Raw genomic sequence first — 18,365 nt, 5'->3', positions numbered from 1 at the left:
TTAAAAACAAACTGCAGCTGCCCTGGGAACTTTACTATTGGCAGGTTATACAGCTACGAACTTGAAAGGCCTAAAGGACAGAGAGAACGGGAACCTTTGAAGATAATGCTTTTACATTTCAATGCATAAATACTATTTAAGTCCTGACTCCTCCGAGGATTTGGGTCTCAAAGTCTAAATGTATGTAAAATGAAGAGAAAGGGGGGAAAAAAAGGTCCTGAGAGTGAGCAGCAACATATTTAGGTACAACATCAATGACATAGCCATATCGAGCCATTAAAGCTGGAACTCAGCTATTAACAGAAAATATCAATTTTTGTTCTAAAAGTATAAAACAATATCATCTGCCAACAAGACTTTCTTTATATTATAGCTCAATATAGCACACAGTTTAGATAATGACTGATATATCAAACAGGTTTTGCAAGGACACTAAAATATTTCCTATTTGCAAGAACAGAATATAAGGTATGTTCCTCTGATTCTGAAATTCAAAAAATAGCAAATATACAGGATAATGCATCAACACCCAAATTAAGATCTGACATTACCACACACAAATATGAAACATGCCAAGTCTAAATTATATTTGTTTCTCTGAAACAAATTATCTAGGAGTATATATATTCATAAAAGCTAACTATTACAGTCATTGGAAAATGATTTCTTTGAAATAACTTGCTTCAGATTGACATTTAATCAGGTTAAAAAAGCATGGATGTTTTTGATGGAGTCCAATATAAACTAAAACTGCTTTCTTTGTGCTACACTTTCAGTAAAGCACTTGAAGAATTTTGATGGATGTTCAGAGTAAAAATTCAGCCTTGGACTTTTGAACGACTATGGGAAAATGAAAACTGGCAGTTAAAAAGACCATTAAGACCGATGTGATGCATTACTGTATCTCCACAGTTCTCAAATTAAGATCTATGTGAAGAATCAAATTGGATTAGTCTAATGGAGAGCAGGAGAAGGCAGAAGAAAATCATAGCTACGTGTGTACTGATTTGAAGTGTCTCCCTGATTCTTTCAATATAGGATTTAAAAGAATTAGGCATTCTATCTCTCATTTTTTAGAAGTTTATGGTATTTCCTTAGTCCATACTTTGTTAAAATTGAGTGGCATATCTGCATCACTAAAATGGGTTAGTATTAGAGTGAAATTGCAGTATTTATTACCTGAGAAAATTCAAAATCTAAGGAACTAAATAAATATAACTATTGATTCAGTGGTAGTATTTCATTCAACATACTGCTGCTTTGTGAAAAAACGTCCATTGCTGTATAAGACCTAAAGCCAACCCGCATTTTATTTACAGATAGTGGTTGATAAAGAGTATTATTACCGTTGGTTCCTCACCACCTGTGACAGTTGAAGAACGAGCTCTCCTAGATGGACCACTCTGCTGTTAAATGATAATTAATGTTACAGATAAGTATATTTAGTGATGAAGGTCACAGATTACTCTCATATCTTTAGGAATAAAGAATCATAGACACTCTCAAGCTTATTAATGGAGAGCAATTAGACTGAAATAATGTTAATGCAAAAATAACAGCAAAAAAAATGAAGACATCAATCACTGATGACCCAGTCAGAATTTCACACACAAAATACCGAGGGAACTAATTTCAAGAGTTCTAGTATCCAATTCTATATGTTCACTATTGCTAGTGATAATATTAACAACATTTACTCAATGTGTAACATGATTAATTTTTTTTTGAGGCACGAAGAAATTTTGCATATTCCCACCGATAAAACAATTATGGATAAATTCTGGTCATCAATGAGTACAGAGAAAAAGTCAGAAAAAAAGAGGATTTCAAATTGTATTTCAAATTTTCAATGGTGATTAATAAAGTCAAGAGCAGCACTTTGTTTAGAAGGAAAGTATGAGTTCAGTTGCTAGAATATAAAGTATCATTAGTTCAGTAAAGATTAAAAACTGGTCAGATCAGGTAACATCCTAGTTTTAGAGAAATGCTTTCAATTCTGCTGTTTTGAACATCTGCTAATGAAATAAAGTTTCTACAATAATAAACTGAAAAATGCATCATAAGCAAGCCCAATCTGATTACATCAGTTAAAGAAACCCAGAGTCCATAAGCCAGTTTTAAATAAAGAACATCAGCCCTGCAACAGACTGCAATAGAAGCCAACTTCTACTAGAGAGAGAAGACAGCTTAGGAGTAATTGTGCTGGAAACCACCCAGAAAAGAGAGCAGAGAGATGAATAATACTTCAGAAGCACTACTTTGAACAACAGCTATTACCTGTATCTGTAAAGCAGCAAATCTAGATACACTAAACAACTTCTAAAATACATGAAAAACCAACACAGACGAAGAGAAAAATAGTACGGTTGTTGTAAATGCCTGCCTAATAACAACAGAAAGCAAACGAGGGAGAGACATCAGCTTTAGTAATGAACTTATTAATATGTTCTACTTACCAATATTTCCACAGCAAATTTGCACAATCTTTTTTATTTGTGATTTCATATGTAATATATTTCTAATAAAAACTGGGGGGAAAAATCCTGGAAGAAGTTCTCCAAAAAATTATCATTTGTTTTAATATCAAATTGTTTTGAAACAACCTGACTAATCTTATTCAGAAGTGGATCTTGTACAATTCTGCGGGAAGCTGCCTCTCTAGAGCTCACCACCTTTGCAATCCTCATACTTGGGTTGCAGGAAAAAATATGTAGAACTTGCTACCCATTAGAGTGAAGAGGTGCAGGGCTATGGTGTGAAAGAGACTGCCACTTTTTTGAAAAATATCTTAGCGTCTTTTCCTGTTTAATGGATCTATTTAACTTCTTACCTTAAATAAATTTGGACAAGAAAAGCTGCTTGCTTAAATCACTCAGATCATAAATCTACGACAGATGGCATTTCATGGGGTTCTATTATACAGGGACTATCACAAAAAGGATAGCTATAATTAGATAGGTAAAACACTAATCCATTTTAATGTTCTTAGCAATTTTCTTATACTGTATTTGTAATTCTGTTCACACTTGGGAGTGTCTACTCCCAAGACTATCTACAAGTGTCTAATATTACTACTTTTTATTTACAGGTTCATATATTCCAAAAAAAATCAATTTACAGAGCACAAAAATCTACCTGATAGGAAAGCCCTGTGGTCGCTACAGTTCCAAGTGTAGACGGTGTTACTGCACTCTCCTACCCAGCTGCAATATTTTAATCAAAAAGCCTGACTAGGCTCCTGCTCTGTACCGCCCCCGCCTTGGAGGATTTCTCTCTCTGCCAACTGTGTATCAAGAGTCGGGTAAACAAACTTTCTGTGTTAGATAACTAAAGTTAGACAGGGTGACTATGCTTACAGTCTAAAAATTTTTTCTGTCTTACGGATTTCACCATTTTACTTGCTGATCATGATGATATTAATTTGATATACATTACTATTTGGGATAATCAAAAGTCCATACTAGTAACTGATCTAATTCTGAATTCATAGCCAAAGGAAAAGATGTCCTTCAGAACCAGAAAATATTCAAACAAAAACAAGAAATAAAAGTTAGCTTTGGTTTACCAAGGATAACTGAGACTGTTCAGCAACTGTATCCGTTACACTGCAAGATCTCAGTCTTGAAGAAGGATCTCTTTGCTGAAAAAAAGAAAGATGTCTAAGTTACATTGTCACAAAAACATACATGGATTTTCTTCAGTAATTTTACTTTTCTCATATTTAATCCTAATCCTTAAAAAAAATCACACTTTTCTTGCAGTTTTTTTAGTCTTAATATTTCTACAGAAACTGGCAAGCAACCAAAAATGTAAATTCTCAGCATTCCATCTTGGACTGTTTCTGTGTGGCCATGTTTTAGATTAACTGAGAGAAGGAGACTACTTGCAAGCACATCTTGTACCCACCTTCAGTAGCCGACTTACAATGTTTTATTGACCTAATCCAAGGGAAGATGATAAGCCATTCTACCACCTTTCTGGGAAAACACACAGGAAAACGAACAGTCCTGGAATCAGTAGTATGGGAGTAGGCAATGGGAGGTGAAAATTCCATGGAGCTTTTGAAAATCTATTTTCTAGTATGTTTGGAAGATATCTTACCGGGATCTCAGCCTTGCTGAGATCCTTTGTTGGTGGTATTAAAAATTTCTAAATATGCTCCTAGTACATAATGCTCAGCTTACTCTTCAAAAATAACATTAAGAACAGCTTTAAAGTTGATTGTTTAACAGCCAACAGAGAAGTTGTCAAAAGTTAACTGGCTGGAGTTAATCCAGAAATTTAACACGAAACCAAATTAACTATTAGCGTTAGAACTCTATATGGTTAAAATCACTGGGGCATCTATAAATATAATACAAATAATACAGAAAGGACATTAGAATATACCTAACTACTAGACACCCTGACTAATCTTATTCAAAAGCAGATCTTGTACGAGTCCAGCAAAGGGACACAGAGGTGGTTAAGGGACTGGAGCACCTCTCGTACAAGGAGAGGCTGAGGGAGCTGGGACTGTTCAGCCTGGGCAAGAGAAGGCTCCGGGTGGGGAGGTCTTATCAATGTGTAAGAATATCAGATGGGGGGGAGTAAAAAAGACAGAGGCAGACTGTTCTCAGTGGTGCCCAGTGACAGGAGAAGAGGCAACGGGCACAGACTGAAACACAGCAAATTCCACTTGAACTTAAAAAAAAAACCACTTCTTCACTGTGAGGGTGGTTGGACACTGGAACAAGCTGCCCAGAGAGGTTGTGGTGTCTCCATCCTTGGAGATATTCAAACCCACCTGGACATGGTCCCAGGCAACCTGGTCTGGCTGACCCTGCTGGAGCAGGGGCTGGACCAAGTTATCTCCACAGATCCCTTCTAATAGCAACAATTCTGTGACTCTGTGATTGTGTAATTTTGAAATATCCCCATAGATTGTACCCGTTTCACAAGATATCTGGAAGGCATTAGGCATGGTCTGAACAATCATTTTTTGTTACTCTCATGAGAAATCCCATAAAATGGGGGGGAAAAAAAATATATCAGCATTTAAAAATCCTTTTCCTTGCAACAGCCTTCTCTCTTGCTTGCATCAACAACCCAGCCTCTCAAGAGCAGCCTTCTAACTTGCTGCATTTGCCATATTCCACATACCAAACCCTTGTTTCAGATAAGCATGCACCTTCAGAAGGCCCTATACTTAAATAAGATCTCAGATAACCTCAGAACTACCAGGCAGTCGATACAGAGGATCAGAGACCACAGGAGCTTCTGTGGGAAAGTGACCTAGGGTAAACTTTAAACTTCTTCTGATGCTAATTGCACTGCTGCTAAATCAGTTTTTGGTGAAGAAACTGAGATGGGGGTTGAACTTTTTTTTTTCTTCTTGGATAGGAATTGTGAGGATGATGGGAGGTTTATTTGGGGTTATGGTGTTGTATTAGAGATAACATGTGAATTACATGCACTGAAGTATGATAAATTTAGCTGACATATGCTTGATTTCTGGATACCCTGCTCCATTGCTTTTCTGTGTGGTTTGACTCAGGTTGCAAGTTCCATGTATAGAAACAGGTGTTGGGTAATTCTTAAACATATCATTTTGCATAATTGATACGTCATTTTTAATCAAAGAGTAACTGGTATTACTCTTTCCTGGACACTAATGGTATGAATACGAATTCCCTAATAAATAAGCAAATGACCCAGCCTATTTATAACAACTCACGTGGGTGCTCATATGCACCACTGAAAGACAGGGAAGCAACACCATGAAGCAAGCTATTTAAGAGGCATACAAGAACCGTCAGCTCTTATTCAAAAGTATCATCAGTCTTAAAAGCATATTCTACTAAAAGATCAGAAGGTTAAAAAAATTACATTTTGCTCATGTTATGCTAAAGACTAATATGACAGGATTTGTCTGACAAATGCAGTGAGCAGCAGTCTGAAGTGTCATAGACATATGAGAGCAATAAAATAATTTTTTCATGCACATACAATCACCTCTCAACTATCTGTTGGCAATTTAGCTGTGTCATAAATTAACTATGCATGGATGACACTGAAGCTGTCTCTGTGCAAAACCATCAAAGGTCAGTCTGGATATATTAACACGGGCACACTGTTGGGAAAACGCAACTGTTAAGTGTTTCTAGTTTCAGCTCAGAACATTTGAGTCAGCTTCATGCAAAGCCAGTCTAGCATTGGTTGGGTTTGGGAAAAACTCTGGATCCAAGCTTCATCTATGCAAATGCATGGAGCTAATCTTGAAGCCTTCTGGAGTCTGGATCAAGGAGAAATGTCAAGTGCACATACCTGAGCATATGGAATCAGCTTGTGTTTGGCTGGTACTACCAAACTTTTCCTGCCTACCTGTCTCAATCCAAACGAAGTTCTTGCACCGTGCTTGCCAACCTCTGAATTAGGAAGATTTATTAGCCCAAGGCAAGCACTGTTTATTCATGTGGAACTAGCTCAGATTTAAGTGCTGGATCAAGCTAATGAGCCCTCACAGCAGGCAGGTTCGGGGAAGGACACTTCAGAGACATGAGTCATCTGACAGACGAGCTGGGTCTAAACACTGCTGACTCGCTCAGTCTTCGTATGCAGTCTTTTGGGTGTCTTGGCATGGCACCTTACAGTAATTTCATTATGTGTTTTTTTTTTCCTCATTATTTGCAGTATCCCAAACCTCTACTCTGGATAATGTATAGTAATAGCAATTTTAAATGCTTTGGCATTGACTTTTGCCATTTCTTACTTTGCAAGTTTGGTCTGATTGTAATTTTTATGGCACTGATATGTTATCACTTAATGGTTCATAAAACAGCTAGTTTGTACAGGAATACAATTACTATTTTAATTAAGATAATTTTGCTGATATACCATTTATCTTTATTCTTAATGTAAAAAAATGTAGGTCCTGATCTTGCCACTGATCCTATCTAATTAGCCTCTTGCCCTCCAAGTGAAGGCCTACAGAAATCTGTAGTTATCTACAAAAGCACAAATGTCTCTTATGCAGACGATTAGCCATCAGAGCTATAATTTGCTGAACTAGCCTCTAGACGACATTCAAATCATTGTAAGACATCTATTCTTTTTTTTATCTGTTCTTTGCGGAAAAGGATCAGCATTAGCACTTTTTCCTCTTTCCTATGGAAAAGTCCTAGCTTGATACTCTCTAGTATTGCATGATATATTTTGTTTCACTACAGGTATAACTGGAGCAGACTTCGAAGTTAAACTCATACAGAAGAAAATATTAAACCTGAACTGAGGAAGTCGAATTGTTCTTTAAGGCACTTTCTTCTATGGTAAAATTCAGATGCATTTTTGAAGACACGTTTAGCTTGCGTGCTTAGGTTTTCCTAAGACCACTGTCCATGTAAATGATTCAGACTATATCAAACCAACAGAGGATTATAGTAACAGAGGATTGTACAGAAAGCAGAGCACGTCACGTACAATCAAAGAACTGAGTTGTTCCCCATTGGAATCAGGAGTGACCTGAAGTCTTCTGCTCAGCTCCTCCGACAGCTCTTGAGGACTGGTTCGGGACACTGGGGACGCAGGAGGTGGCGGCAGGGACAAGCTTAAGGAATCTCCACTTGCGCTTGCCTCCTCTGAAATGGTTTCCCAAGGCTGGCAAAAGAGAAAAAAGACTGTTTAGCATTTAAGAAGGCAGACTGAGTCTCTCTCTTTGGTATGCCTCCAGATGACTACCTCACTGCATCAAATACTGGTGTTTTACTTATTTTTGCAGTATAAAGAGCTATAAAAGGCCTCAGATGGGCTTGCTATCAAGTGAAATAATGAAACAGGCATGCATCTTCAATGCTGCTTTCAGGTCTACTAATGTGATTAGCATTAAATGAAATAAACCAATCCCTGAAACACCCAAACAAGCATTCTACTCAGTAGGAAGCAGTCATGGGGGAAAAAAAGGGGGTTTCATGCTGTCTTCAAAATGGTCTTCATGGTGGAGATTAAACAGTGCTTTACAATTCAACACACAAAATGATGCAGATGAAATGTTAAGTAAAAACCAGCTGTCATTAGAGATATTCTATGCAAAATTGTGTTCAAAATGTGACTAATTCTGCACTACATTACTAAAAATTGTAAGAAAACAGTTAATTTTAATTCAGAATAAAATGCATAATAGAAAGTATTCATAAGTATTTACAAATCAATTATTAATAGCCAATGAACGCAATAAAAGTCTCAACAATCCATTTTTTGCTCTGAATAACATTTAGTGAACCAAAGATAACTTTCACAAAGAATTTTTGTGATTAGTAAAATAAAATAGTCCTTAAAATTGAATGCGATTAGAGTTCTGAACATGAAGCTCACTTAAGCCAACAAATATCCACTAAACTTCCTTTATTTAGTCTAACTGTAAATTGTATAAACACATTGAGAAGTAATATCTCAGAATTCTAAAAAAAAAAAAAGGGGGGGGGGAGGGGGGACCTCTTCTTTTTCCACTAATTCAAGGCACTAAAGAAAATTGAAATAAATGGCAGTTCCAGTCACCAGGTTATATTAGCTTATATTATTACAAACCCCCCCTGCTTCCAGTTCCTCATTTTTCCCACTCCTGGAACTTTTTCCACTGTTATTCAAAGCAGAATATTGAAAGAATTTCCATCAACCTGCGTATACCAAGCAATGCTTGGAATTATTTGTCCTAGCATTTGCATTGTTTTTAGCATTGTGCATACAATATCAGTCACCCATAAATGCATGTGAACTTGAAAGCATGGCTCTGTCTGGGATTTTTATTCTGTCATGGGATTTTACTCAGGCAATTTCCACAAAAACTGTGTAAAAACATTACAGTGCACTTATAGTAATTAGCTCACAAATGAGAAACACCTCAGCTTGGCATTTAGTTTGACTCTTAAAACCAAGACCTTGACATACTTCAGGAATGTCTCCACTCTCCATAGGTTCTGGTTCCAAATCCTCACTGATGTGCCTCCGAGAGCGAAACCGTCTATGGGCTGCTTCTTGGTTGATCTGTCTGATGTTGTTATCTGAATCAGAGCCCACATCACTGCATAGTGGGGAAGTGAAAGATGTGAAGGAGGGAAGAACAAGAAAATAATGAATGTTAAATTAAAACATTTACTTTGTCCATTGTTTTCAAAATCTCACTTTATCCTTTCGATTATAATACAAAATGAATTATTCTTGCATATGTCAGGCTTCATAAACAGGAGACAGTTTAGCCCTTTAATCCAAAGTAAATAAAACCTGGAGCACTTCACAAAACTCAAGGAAGCCATGCTGATACTGGAAATTAATACTCTCTACACAGCAAAGCTGGCAGAGCAGACGTGGAAGTCCACACTCAGATACACTAATCCACCACTGTTGATCATTTCCTGCGATGACCTCCTGTGATGATTTTGCTTCTACCTTTATGTCAACCATTGCTTTCCCTTTTGCAATGGCCAAAGCAGGTGCAAGCTGTTGTGGTATGGATAACTTCTACAAAAAAACCCACCTGGCTGGAACCACTAGCTTAGCTCATACCAGCGATGGCTGGAATGGAAACTACCCCAATTCCCTTAACGGTGACTTCTTGGCTTGTGGGACTTCCCAATGTGCACAGCTAGATCTATGTCCTTCTCTACTATAGTCCTCCACGTGGAGGAGACAACACCAGAAGGCAGTATTGTATTTGAATCCCTCAGGAGTAGGGACTGTAGCCTTGAGAGATGATTATGTTCAGGGAAAATTTCTTAGCACAGCCATTCTGCAGGGCATACGAGTCTGCTACAGACATGGACCGTAAAGCAGTCAGCGTTATTTTCTTGATGACCAACTTAGCATCTGAGTTACCAGCCTAAAGTGAGAGGTTATCTGTCCTATTACCAACCTCATGAGACATTGCCTTTCCTGTTCGTTTCACAAATTCATAGAAAGCAAAAGCCAGACAGCATCATCCTACAGTTTTCTGGAGAGGCTTCCTGTCTTGATTTCAAGACAGCAAAAGACAAAGAAGCCATTTAATTTGCTTGAGAACGCTATCTTCTCACTATTTACCAAGCTTGGGGTCACACACAAACTTTATCAGTAGCAGTTATGTATTCGTTTCCAAATCACCCAGGATAATATTAACCTCTTGGGAATCCTAGCTTAGCAGCCCCTGAGGCCTTCGCTTTACACACCCATCTGATGATACTTTCCAGTGATGATTATTTTTTTGAGATCTGTCAATCAGACATTTCTCAATCCATGTATTACGCATTCTTCAGAATCATCAGATTACAAGGGAATGCTAAATCAAATAATTTATAAAAACTCAGTATTTTATAGACAGTTATTTACATTTACCAATCATAATGATAATAAGTTGATGAAGTTTATTTGACAAGATATGCATCGCTTGGTAAATAGTTCATTGTATCAGGCTTTTTTTAATAGCTCAAAACCTACAGAACAAAATTTAATTATTAAGTTCTAAGACAGGCAAATCAGAGAAAAAGAACAAACAGTGCCTTAAAAACAGACAGGTTTGCATAATGTAACTGACTATGAATAGTCAAGAAAATAATATTATTTCAGCAAAACTCTTAATTTTCTCAATTCTACATACTATACATATATCTACTTATGAGTAGATATAGATCTACTCATAAAAAAGGTATAATGAAAATTTGGATAGGAATTCAACAGCCAGCCAGAGTACATAAGTAAAGCAGTCTACACCATACTCTCTACTCCATACCGCATACTCTATACCTAATAGTAACCATGATCTCCCCAAAGTTAAACTGATTAACTTAATTAAAACTAATAGGCCTGACATGTTTTTTCTTACCTTTTCAACAATCCTTACAGAGGAAAGCAGTGTGTATGTAACGTAACGTAACACCTCTTAAATTACTTACTGAAAAATTCCACATCTGTCTCCCAATATTCTAAGGGATGTTGTTAATGTAATATTGTCCAATGTCTAACTACCGCATCTATAAACAGAGTTCACTCTACACTGTTCAAACTTCTCTCAATAGACACAGTGAGGCACAACATTTGTCAGATTAACATCCCATGATTCTGGGTACAATTTTATACTAAACAGGGTACATCAAGCTGCCAGAGTCAAAAAGCCCTCCACCATACTTTTATATTTTCAGCAACCAAGTAACTTTTCAAACCATTTATGATTTCACTATTACCCCAGTGTTTAACACAGCTACCGAATGGTTTATTGTAACTGCTGACATATACGGTTCAGAAAAAAGCTATGTCAGAACACCAAAAAGACTGAAGTCTTTTCTTGCTTTCATATGCTCCAACTGAAGTGAGAAAAATGTCTGAAGTGTTAAGAACTAGTTGATAACTACTAGTTAAATATTATTAATAGAGAGAAAAACAATTTAATCAGTCTTTCTTCCTCTAAGCTTTTCCTTAGGTCATGAAGTAAATACTGCGTCAAAACAAAACATTATTTAAAAGTTTCTTATTAATGGAGATCTACAAGGGCACTCCTCCATTCTGGTATTCTTTCAGTGGTGTGTACCGAGACATCACCTTGCTTCTGAGGTGAAACATCTTTCAATACAGCTACTACAAATTATCTAACGTGACAACAAGAAAAGATCCCCAGTGCAAATGAGAATTGCTCGTTTCAGGAGTTCCTCTGAAAACTGCCCCCCCGAGTCCTCTGCCCTGCAGGTGTGCCAACAGGATCTCCAGGTGCACACACAAATCATACTGCAAACAAGAACTGCATGAGCATTGTCAAACACATATCGAAAGGGGATACAGGAGCAAGGCTCTTGTTTGTGGTGATTACGATGCATGTTTACTGTTTCCATAAATACGACCTTTGTAAGGAAGGTTAAGGAAGAATTAAACCCAATCTTTGTTTTCATAAGGCTGAATTGTGAGGGAAGAGTTTAAACAAATAAAAAAACCTAAACATTTCCACTTCCTGTTATTTTTCCAAACAACCAACAATGTTCAGTTGAAGGGGCCACAAATCTTGTTTCACGTAATATATGCATAACTCTCTTCAACTGGAGCATTCCATGAAGTTAACAGTCTTACTCCAAAGCCGGGAGAAGCCTGTCAAGTTGCAGTGTCTAAAGCAGGATTTTCAAGTCACCTATACATTTAATAAGGATTTTCTTACTGTTCCCATTCTACCAAACATTTAATAACATGAGAAAAAGCTGAGATCAGCTGGCAACATTCAAAAGACACTCAGCAACAAGATGAGGTCATCTCCACGGGTCTGATCCCAGCATCATGAAAGATGCCTAGCGACTTCCATGGAATTTGGACAGACTGTGTGTGTTTTTACAGTTTTGTTTTGTTTTTTTAAGTGGAATTAACAAATAAATTTTATTTCGAGTTTATAATACTTAACTATATTGCTTCCAGCCTCCCCTCCAATTAGTGAACCTCATGATTCATGAGTCAATAAACCTTGAATTTGTAAATTCAAACCAGTAATGCTTATCTGAAAAAAATCACTACCCTTATTGATAATTTTGCACACCCCCACTAATGATTGCATTACACTGCCACTTACATTAAACTTGGTCGATGCCACTGAGTAGTCCTGTTGTTATGGTTGACGTAATAAGTCCGTCCCAGGTTGTCCACCTTTTCCTCCCATCCAGGAGGCAGTGGAGGAGGTGGTAACTCCTCCTGACGCTGAGACGCAGAGTCATTGGAATCAACCACATCCCATCCATGCTTAGAAATGGGAAGAAGGAAAAAATATTTTAAAGTTCGAGAAATTACATCATCGTTGCTTATATTGGTGTATAGGTACAGATTCTGAAAATTTTCCAAAGTGAAGCGTTCATACAGAAATAGCATAAGGCCCACTGTCACGCAATGTGCCTCATTTCAACAACAAAAAACCTAAAATCCCATCAGTTCCTTACAACAGTGATGCCTAAACTTATTTGGGTGAGGGCTAGTGGTGGCCCGGCACAGATTCCCAATCACGAAGCCAGACGGAAACAAGTGGTAAACGTGGAACTCCCAACGCAGCCTTTTCCTCATGGAGGATAATCATTTACTTTTCATTTCTCTTTCCCAGCCGCTATTTTCCTAAAACATATAGGAACTTATCCTCTTTGCCACCTCCATACAACCCTTCTGTCAAATTTAACTGAAGTTGGCCAACAGGTCTGAAAGTTATTGACAGCAGTTAAAGACGCGCAAAAAACAAAACAAAAGCAGGCCAACAAACAGGCGCACAGGTCACTCAAACATACCTTTTCCTAGAAAGCTAAGAAAAAACTCTCACCTAAAATTAACACTATTTTTAAAAGTATTATATAGCCTTAAATACAAAAAAGTATATTGCATGTCTGTTTCCTAAGGTCTTCCCAGAAGAATTTAGTATGTAAACCTACTTGAATGCAAACTGAAATCTTAACTGTCATTTTGGATTCTTTCTAGGTCAAGCTTCATACCCTATATAAGACTGTACAGGTAAAAATTTCTAGCCTACTGTAACTCAGTCATAAGTGAGAATATTCCTTTCCCTCTGCTCCTCAAAATTAAATAATGGCTATAAGTGTTTTGATTAACTGAAGCCTAAAAGCATTTCACCACTATCTTATGAGAGTCAAAAAAATGTACTTCTGACACCAAAACAGACAATAAACATTATACAGAAAGAGGGTAACTCTTGGGTAATGAGAGTGTCATTGTACACATGCTGCTGAAAATGTGTTTCTGCATGAGAAACTCTAACTTCGTAACATTTATCAACTACAAGATATATTTTATACATAAAAGAATCTGTTTACTAAATCCCCATAATTCAATAACTTTAAAAGTAGTGGAACCTTTTAAATTCCTGATATTTAAAGTATCAAAGAAATTTCAGGTTGCATTTAGAAATTTCTTAATTTATATGAATGTCAGATTTAGATATTTTTGCTGTTTGCGTGTGAGTGTGTGAGTGTAATTATACATAATTTTGACATATATCTCTATATTTATATATATCACAACAGTATTTTATATACACACACATACTTTTTCATACGTGATGAGAGAGCAAAAGTCACTGTTTTGGCTCTGTAAGCTCTGTCTCAGGCCCCTGCCTGCGATGGGCGATGACCCGAGGTGCTGCTTTAGCCAGCGCAGCTCGAGAGCGGACGCAGAAAGGGGCTGGGCAGGCTGCGGGAAGGCAACCCGGGCAGACATGCGGGACCAGGGCTGCCTCCTCCCGCTGCGGGCGACAGCTGCACGCTGCTCCCACGTGCAGCGAACCGCGGCGGGCACCCGCTCCGTCTCTCCTAATTGCCGCCGATTCCTAAAACGGACGACAGCGGAGGGAGCGCTGAGGAGCCTTTAAACCTCTGCTTTGCCACACAAGGCAACGTCCGTGCCTGCAGGAGCTTCACTCTCCGTAAAGCCGGCCCTGACGAGGAACTACGGGAAAACGCGTTGCAGCAGCCAGCGCGGAACGGCCTTTCAGGAAGAGGCACTCCTCTGCCTAGCACCGAGCATCACGCTCACATCAGGCACAAATTACTCGGGTAGAGAGTCTGCTTTCCTCTGCCCACCTTGCATGACTTACCATTCCTTGAAAATTCTCAAGGCCTGGAAAAAACCTGTAACTGGGTCAGGTAGACTTTGGAATTCACTGCGGCAGTTAAAATATTTTGAAAACACGAGCTTACAGTTAAAAAAAGGCAAGGGGAAGAATGAGCTTATACCAAAGCTTCCACCAGTGTTTTACCTTTCAAAGTACAACTTTTTCTACAATTATATTTGAATCTTTAACACCTCCATGAGTATATCAATGATACAAAGAAGTCAAGACGACCAGTGCACTCCTGATTAAGTGCCTTACCTCAGATTCCTCCCTTTGATCGCTATTTTCTTCCTCCTGGCCACCATTTTTGGGCATATAAGCCATCTTCAGCCTCAAGAAACCCTTTACACGAGACTTGTGGCTAGAAGGCAAGGAGGTGAATTTCATTCAACAGCCTTTTAATAGCTGCAAACAATAAACCTTGAAGTAAGAAATGCTTTTACATAAAAAGCCTCTTCCCCCTCACCTTCTTGGTCTGAGAAGGAAATCCTTAAATGTGTAGGGCCTTTCCATGGTTGGGTCTTCAGTCTGTAAGCATTTAAGAAAATGGCAAATTAAACAGCTTGCCCACAAGTTCAGAGACATATAAAGAACATTCACAGCAGAGACGCAGCAGAAATGCTAGAGAAAACGTTTAAATAACAAAGTTAAGGCAGGCAGACCTCTACCAGTAAGAGTTATCATCAGCAAACGTTAAATATATAGTTGCAAAACAGGTCCGCTAGATGTCACTGTGAATATCAGTAACAGGCTGAACCAACTGTCACTTGTAACGGTGCACGCAAATATTTACAATTCAGAAAAAGGTGGAAAAGCCCCACTGAGCAAACCCTTTCCAACCTGCTCCAGCCACCCAACAGCAGTGTTAGAAAGGGCTGCATCACTATCGAAGCAGTAATTTTTCAGCACATTAGGAAGAGATTAAATAAAATACACTTCAGTTGCCTCTCATTTTTTTTATTTCAAAGCAGTTGAGACTTTCAAAAATAGTGAAGACTCAAATCCTAATGTTACTAGGCTGACAGATTACAATTTCTGATTTCCATTTAATTACGAGCTTCATAAAGCCTTAATTCTTGAAAACTGTCTATTGTGTGAGAATTTCAGCTTTCATTTAATCAAAGTAAGTTATAGCCTCCATGGCTGCGATAAGGACATTCTAGGTACAAAACTACAGATTTATAAAAGAGGAAGCAAACAAGAGAATCAGCAATTCATATTCACATTTAATCTTGGGGGGGTTATGCTATGGATTGCACGACGGGCTGACAAAACGGAAGCAGGCGCTGCGCTGCTCCGTGCCGGAGGGCAATCCGCACATCAATCACCCTGCGGCTCCAGCACCGCAAGGGACCCTCGACCGCAGACCAGCACCAAACCGATCTCAGAATGAGCACAAAGCCGGCAGGTGCTTCTCACAGTGTTGTTCGTAAAAAAAAAAAAATTATAGTGTAGCTGTAAACCCCTTCCCAGCCCTGCCTTTAGGAACGGGAACACTTGCTGAGACCAATTCCCTAACTAAACCTTTCTGAACACAGAATAATCTGTCTCCCAGGTTATTATTCACTAAAATCATCACTGCCTTTCCCAATTCAAACCAAGACACTAAACAAGAATTTAAAAAAGAATCCTAATTGCATCAGCTTTTATATCAGATACCATACAGACTTCCATCCCACCGAATGAACTCTTCCTGCAGTGCGTTTCCTGCACTAAATTTCCACTCCATCTGTGCGAGACAGACATCCCGTTTTTCCAGAGAAATAGTTGATTTTAAGCATATCAACAGGACTTTAAAGTATGCGTGGTTATGAAGTGCTTTTTAGTACTACAATCTGTAAGTAATATAGATAAAGTAAAATATTTTATCCAAATTTTGTAGGTAGCAAAGCTGCGTTAGACACAAGTAGGATTTTGCCAAACATATCAGCAGCACAGCTGGAATGAGAAAGCAAACATTTATTTAAAAATACACCATGATCTCTTTTATCAATGTACTGAAAGGATGAATGAGTGAAATATGCGCTAGACCATAAATAAAGACATTATATAACGCATATAACGTGCACACATCTGAATTAACTCGCGGTTTCAGAGGGTGGGAGCACACCCGCGGGCAGGTACGCGCTGCTGGCCACGGGCCCTGCTCTGCCAGAGGAATACAAACACCGCTTCTGAGACACATCACAAGCTTTCCCAGGGGAGATTCTGGAGGAAAAAGTGGCTTCTGGAGCTGAAGAAATTAGCAGCGAATATGGAGGGTGAGAAAGGGTTTTGCAGGGGAACCACTTTCCCTCTCTCGCGAGTCTCAGTGGACGGAGATGGACAGCTCTGGGCTGCAAAATCTGATCGTTTCAGCACAAAGGAATTTATTTTTCGATGGGAAGCTTTAAAATGATTCGAAAAAATATTTTTTATCATTCCACTGTTTCAATATGAGCTAGGAAGAGCCATGTGCACGACCAGGTTCTGGGCAAGCCCCAGGCCGAGGGAGCAGAGCAGTCGCTTCCTGCACAACCTGGAGAAAGACAGAGCTGCCAGTTCCTCAGAACAACCTGCACCGCGTGTGTGACATGCCCAGAGCTCTATCTCAACTCCCGCTGCTGCTTTTTAACTTAAAACGTCATGTTTACTATAAGGGAACTTAAAAATCCTACCAGGGTCTGCAAACTACATGTGCACTAAGATGTCTCTCTTGACTTTACATTTTATAGCACAATGTTTGCAGTACACATAGAGCTTAAAACTGGAGTTTTTTAAAAATATTACGTACATGTTATTTTGAAAGACAATGTATATGTACGTATACATTGCATATGCATGGATACATACATATAAATAGAAATACACACACATGTTGATAAAATAATCCTATGCCATACAGCACATATGATGATAGTGGAATGACATTTTTCATCAGAACACATTTTTGATCCTTCCATCATATTCTTCAACCACTGCAATTTATGAGCCAGCAGTAACAACAGTGCTATGACTCGAGAGCAGACGTAACACCCACATCCAAGTCGGCATCAGTGGGAAAGTCATTATAAAGCCATTCCACCCCCGACCCCCCCAATAATGTCCATCAATAGCAGGAGGACAAATTCAGGAAAAAATAAAAGTATTCCCGCTAAAATCGACACTTCTATTCTGATGTAAACATTTTTTAGTACCTTCCACAATTACCATGTTCACACATTCAAATACAAAATAAACTCTCCAACCTCACACATGCCCTAAGTAAGATTAACTTGTACAACATTTACTAAACATTAACTAAAACCAAAACTCTGTTCTAATAGTAATATATTGTAAATATAATAATATATATTATATAAATATTATATAATAAAACACCAGAAGATACTTATGCCAAGTATAAAACAACTGATATAACTATATATATATATATATAAAAAATAGAAAACTTTGTGAACAGAAAGTGTATTTTTTGGTTTTTGTAAAGAAAATGAAAAACAACTGCTGTGTTTCACACTTTCTGTGCCCCATGACTTTCACATTTAACTGCTTTCTTCAGTGATTCAATCCAGCTTTGAAGCAGAGGGCAGCAATAGGATATGAGTACAAAACAATGAAAGGAACTTTTTTTTTTGGCAAAAATTTTTTCTGCAAAGCTCGTTTCGGGTTTTTTGGCTAATAAGTGAAAAAAACGGAAAGCTCATAGAGTAACACTGAAATGCTGAAACTGAAGTAAATTTATCGGTGAAGTAAGTTACCCGTTTTTGCTTCTTTTGGGGAGCTGTTCTGAGGGGCACTCGGT

At 38.1% G+C, this 18,365-nt stretch overlaps 1 protein-coding gene across 4 annotated transcripts in view; it reads right to left on the bottom strand.

Annotated features, from left to right (window-relative positions):
* The window catches only part of NEDD4L (NEDD4 like E3 ubiquitin protein ligase), a 206,045-nt gene that overhangs the window by 42,352 nt on the left and 145,328 nt on the right, over window positions 1-18,365 (bottom strand). For 3 of the 4 annotated variants that reach the window (XM_067316469.1, XM_067316471.1, XM_013945925.1), the window contains 7 exons: window positions 15,048-15,109; window positions 14,840-14,942; window positions 12,548-12,714; window positions 8,923-9,055; window positions 7,459-7,635; window positions 3,566-3,640; window positions 1,347-1,406 (listed from right to left, as the gene is read on the bottom strand). In XM_067316469.1, coding sequence (XP_067172570.1) covers window positions 1,347-1,406; window positions 3,566-3,640; window positions 7,459-7,635; window positions 8,923-9,055; window positions 12,548-12,714; window positions 14,840-14,942; window positions 15,048-15,109 — 777 coding nt within the window. The remainder of the gene's footprint in view (window positions 1-1,346; window positions 1,407-3,565; window positions 3,641-7,458; window positions 7,636-8,922; window positions 9,056-12,547; window positions 12,715-14,839; window positions 14,943-15,047; window positions 15,110-18,365) is intronic. The other variant, XM_067316470.1, reaches the window with a different exon arrangement.

Source organism: Apteryx mantelli, chromosome Z, assembly GCF_036417845.1.
Source record: "Apteryx mantelli isolate bAptMan1 chromosome Z, bAptMan1.hap1, whole genome shotgun sequence".
In the NCBI taxonomy this organism is placed as follows: Eukaryota; Metazoa; Chordata; class Aves; order Apterygiformes; family Apterygidae; genus Apteryx; species Apteryx mantelli.
The sequence above is the reverse complement of the archived record's forward strand: the minus strand, read 5'-3'. Positions and strand labels throughout refer to the sequence as shown.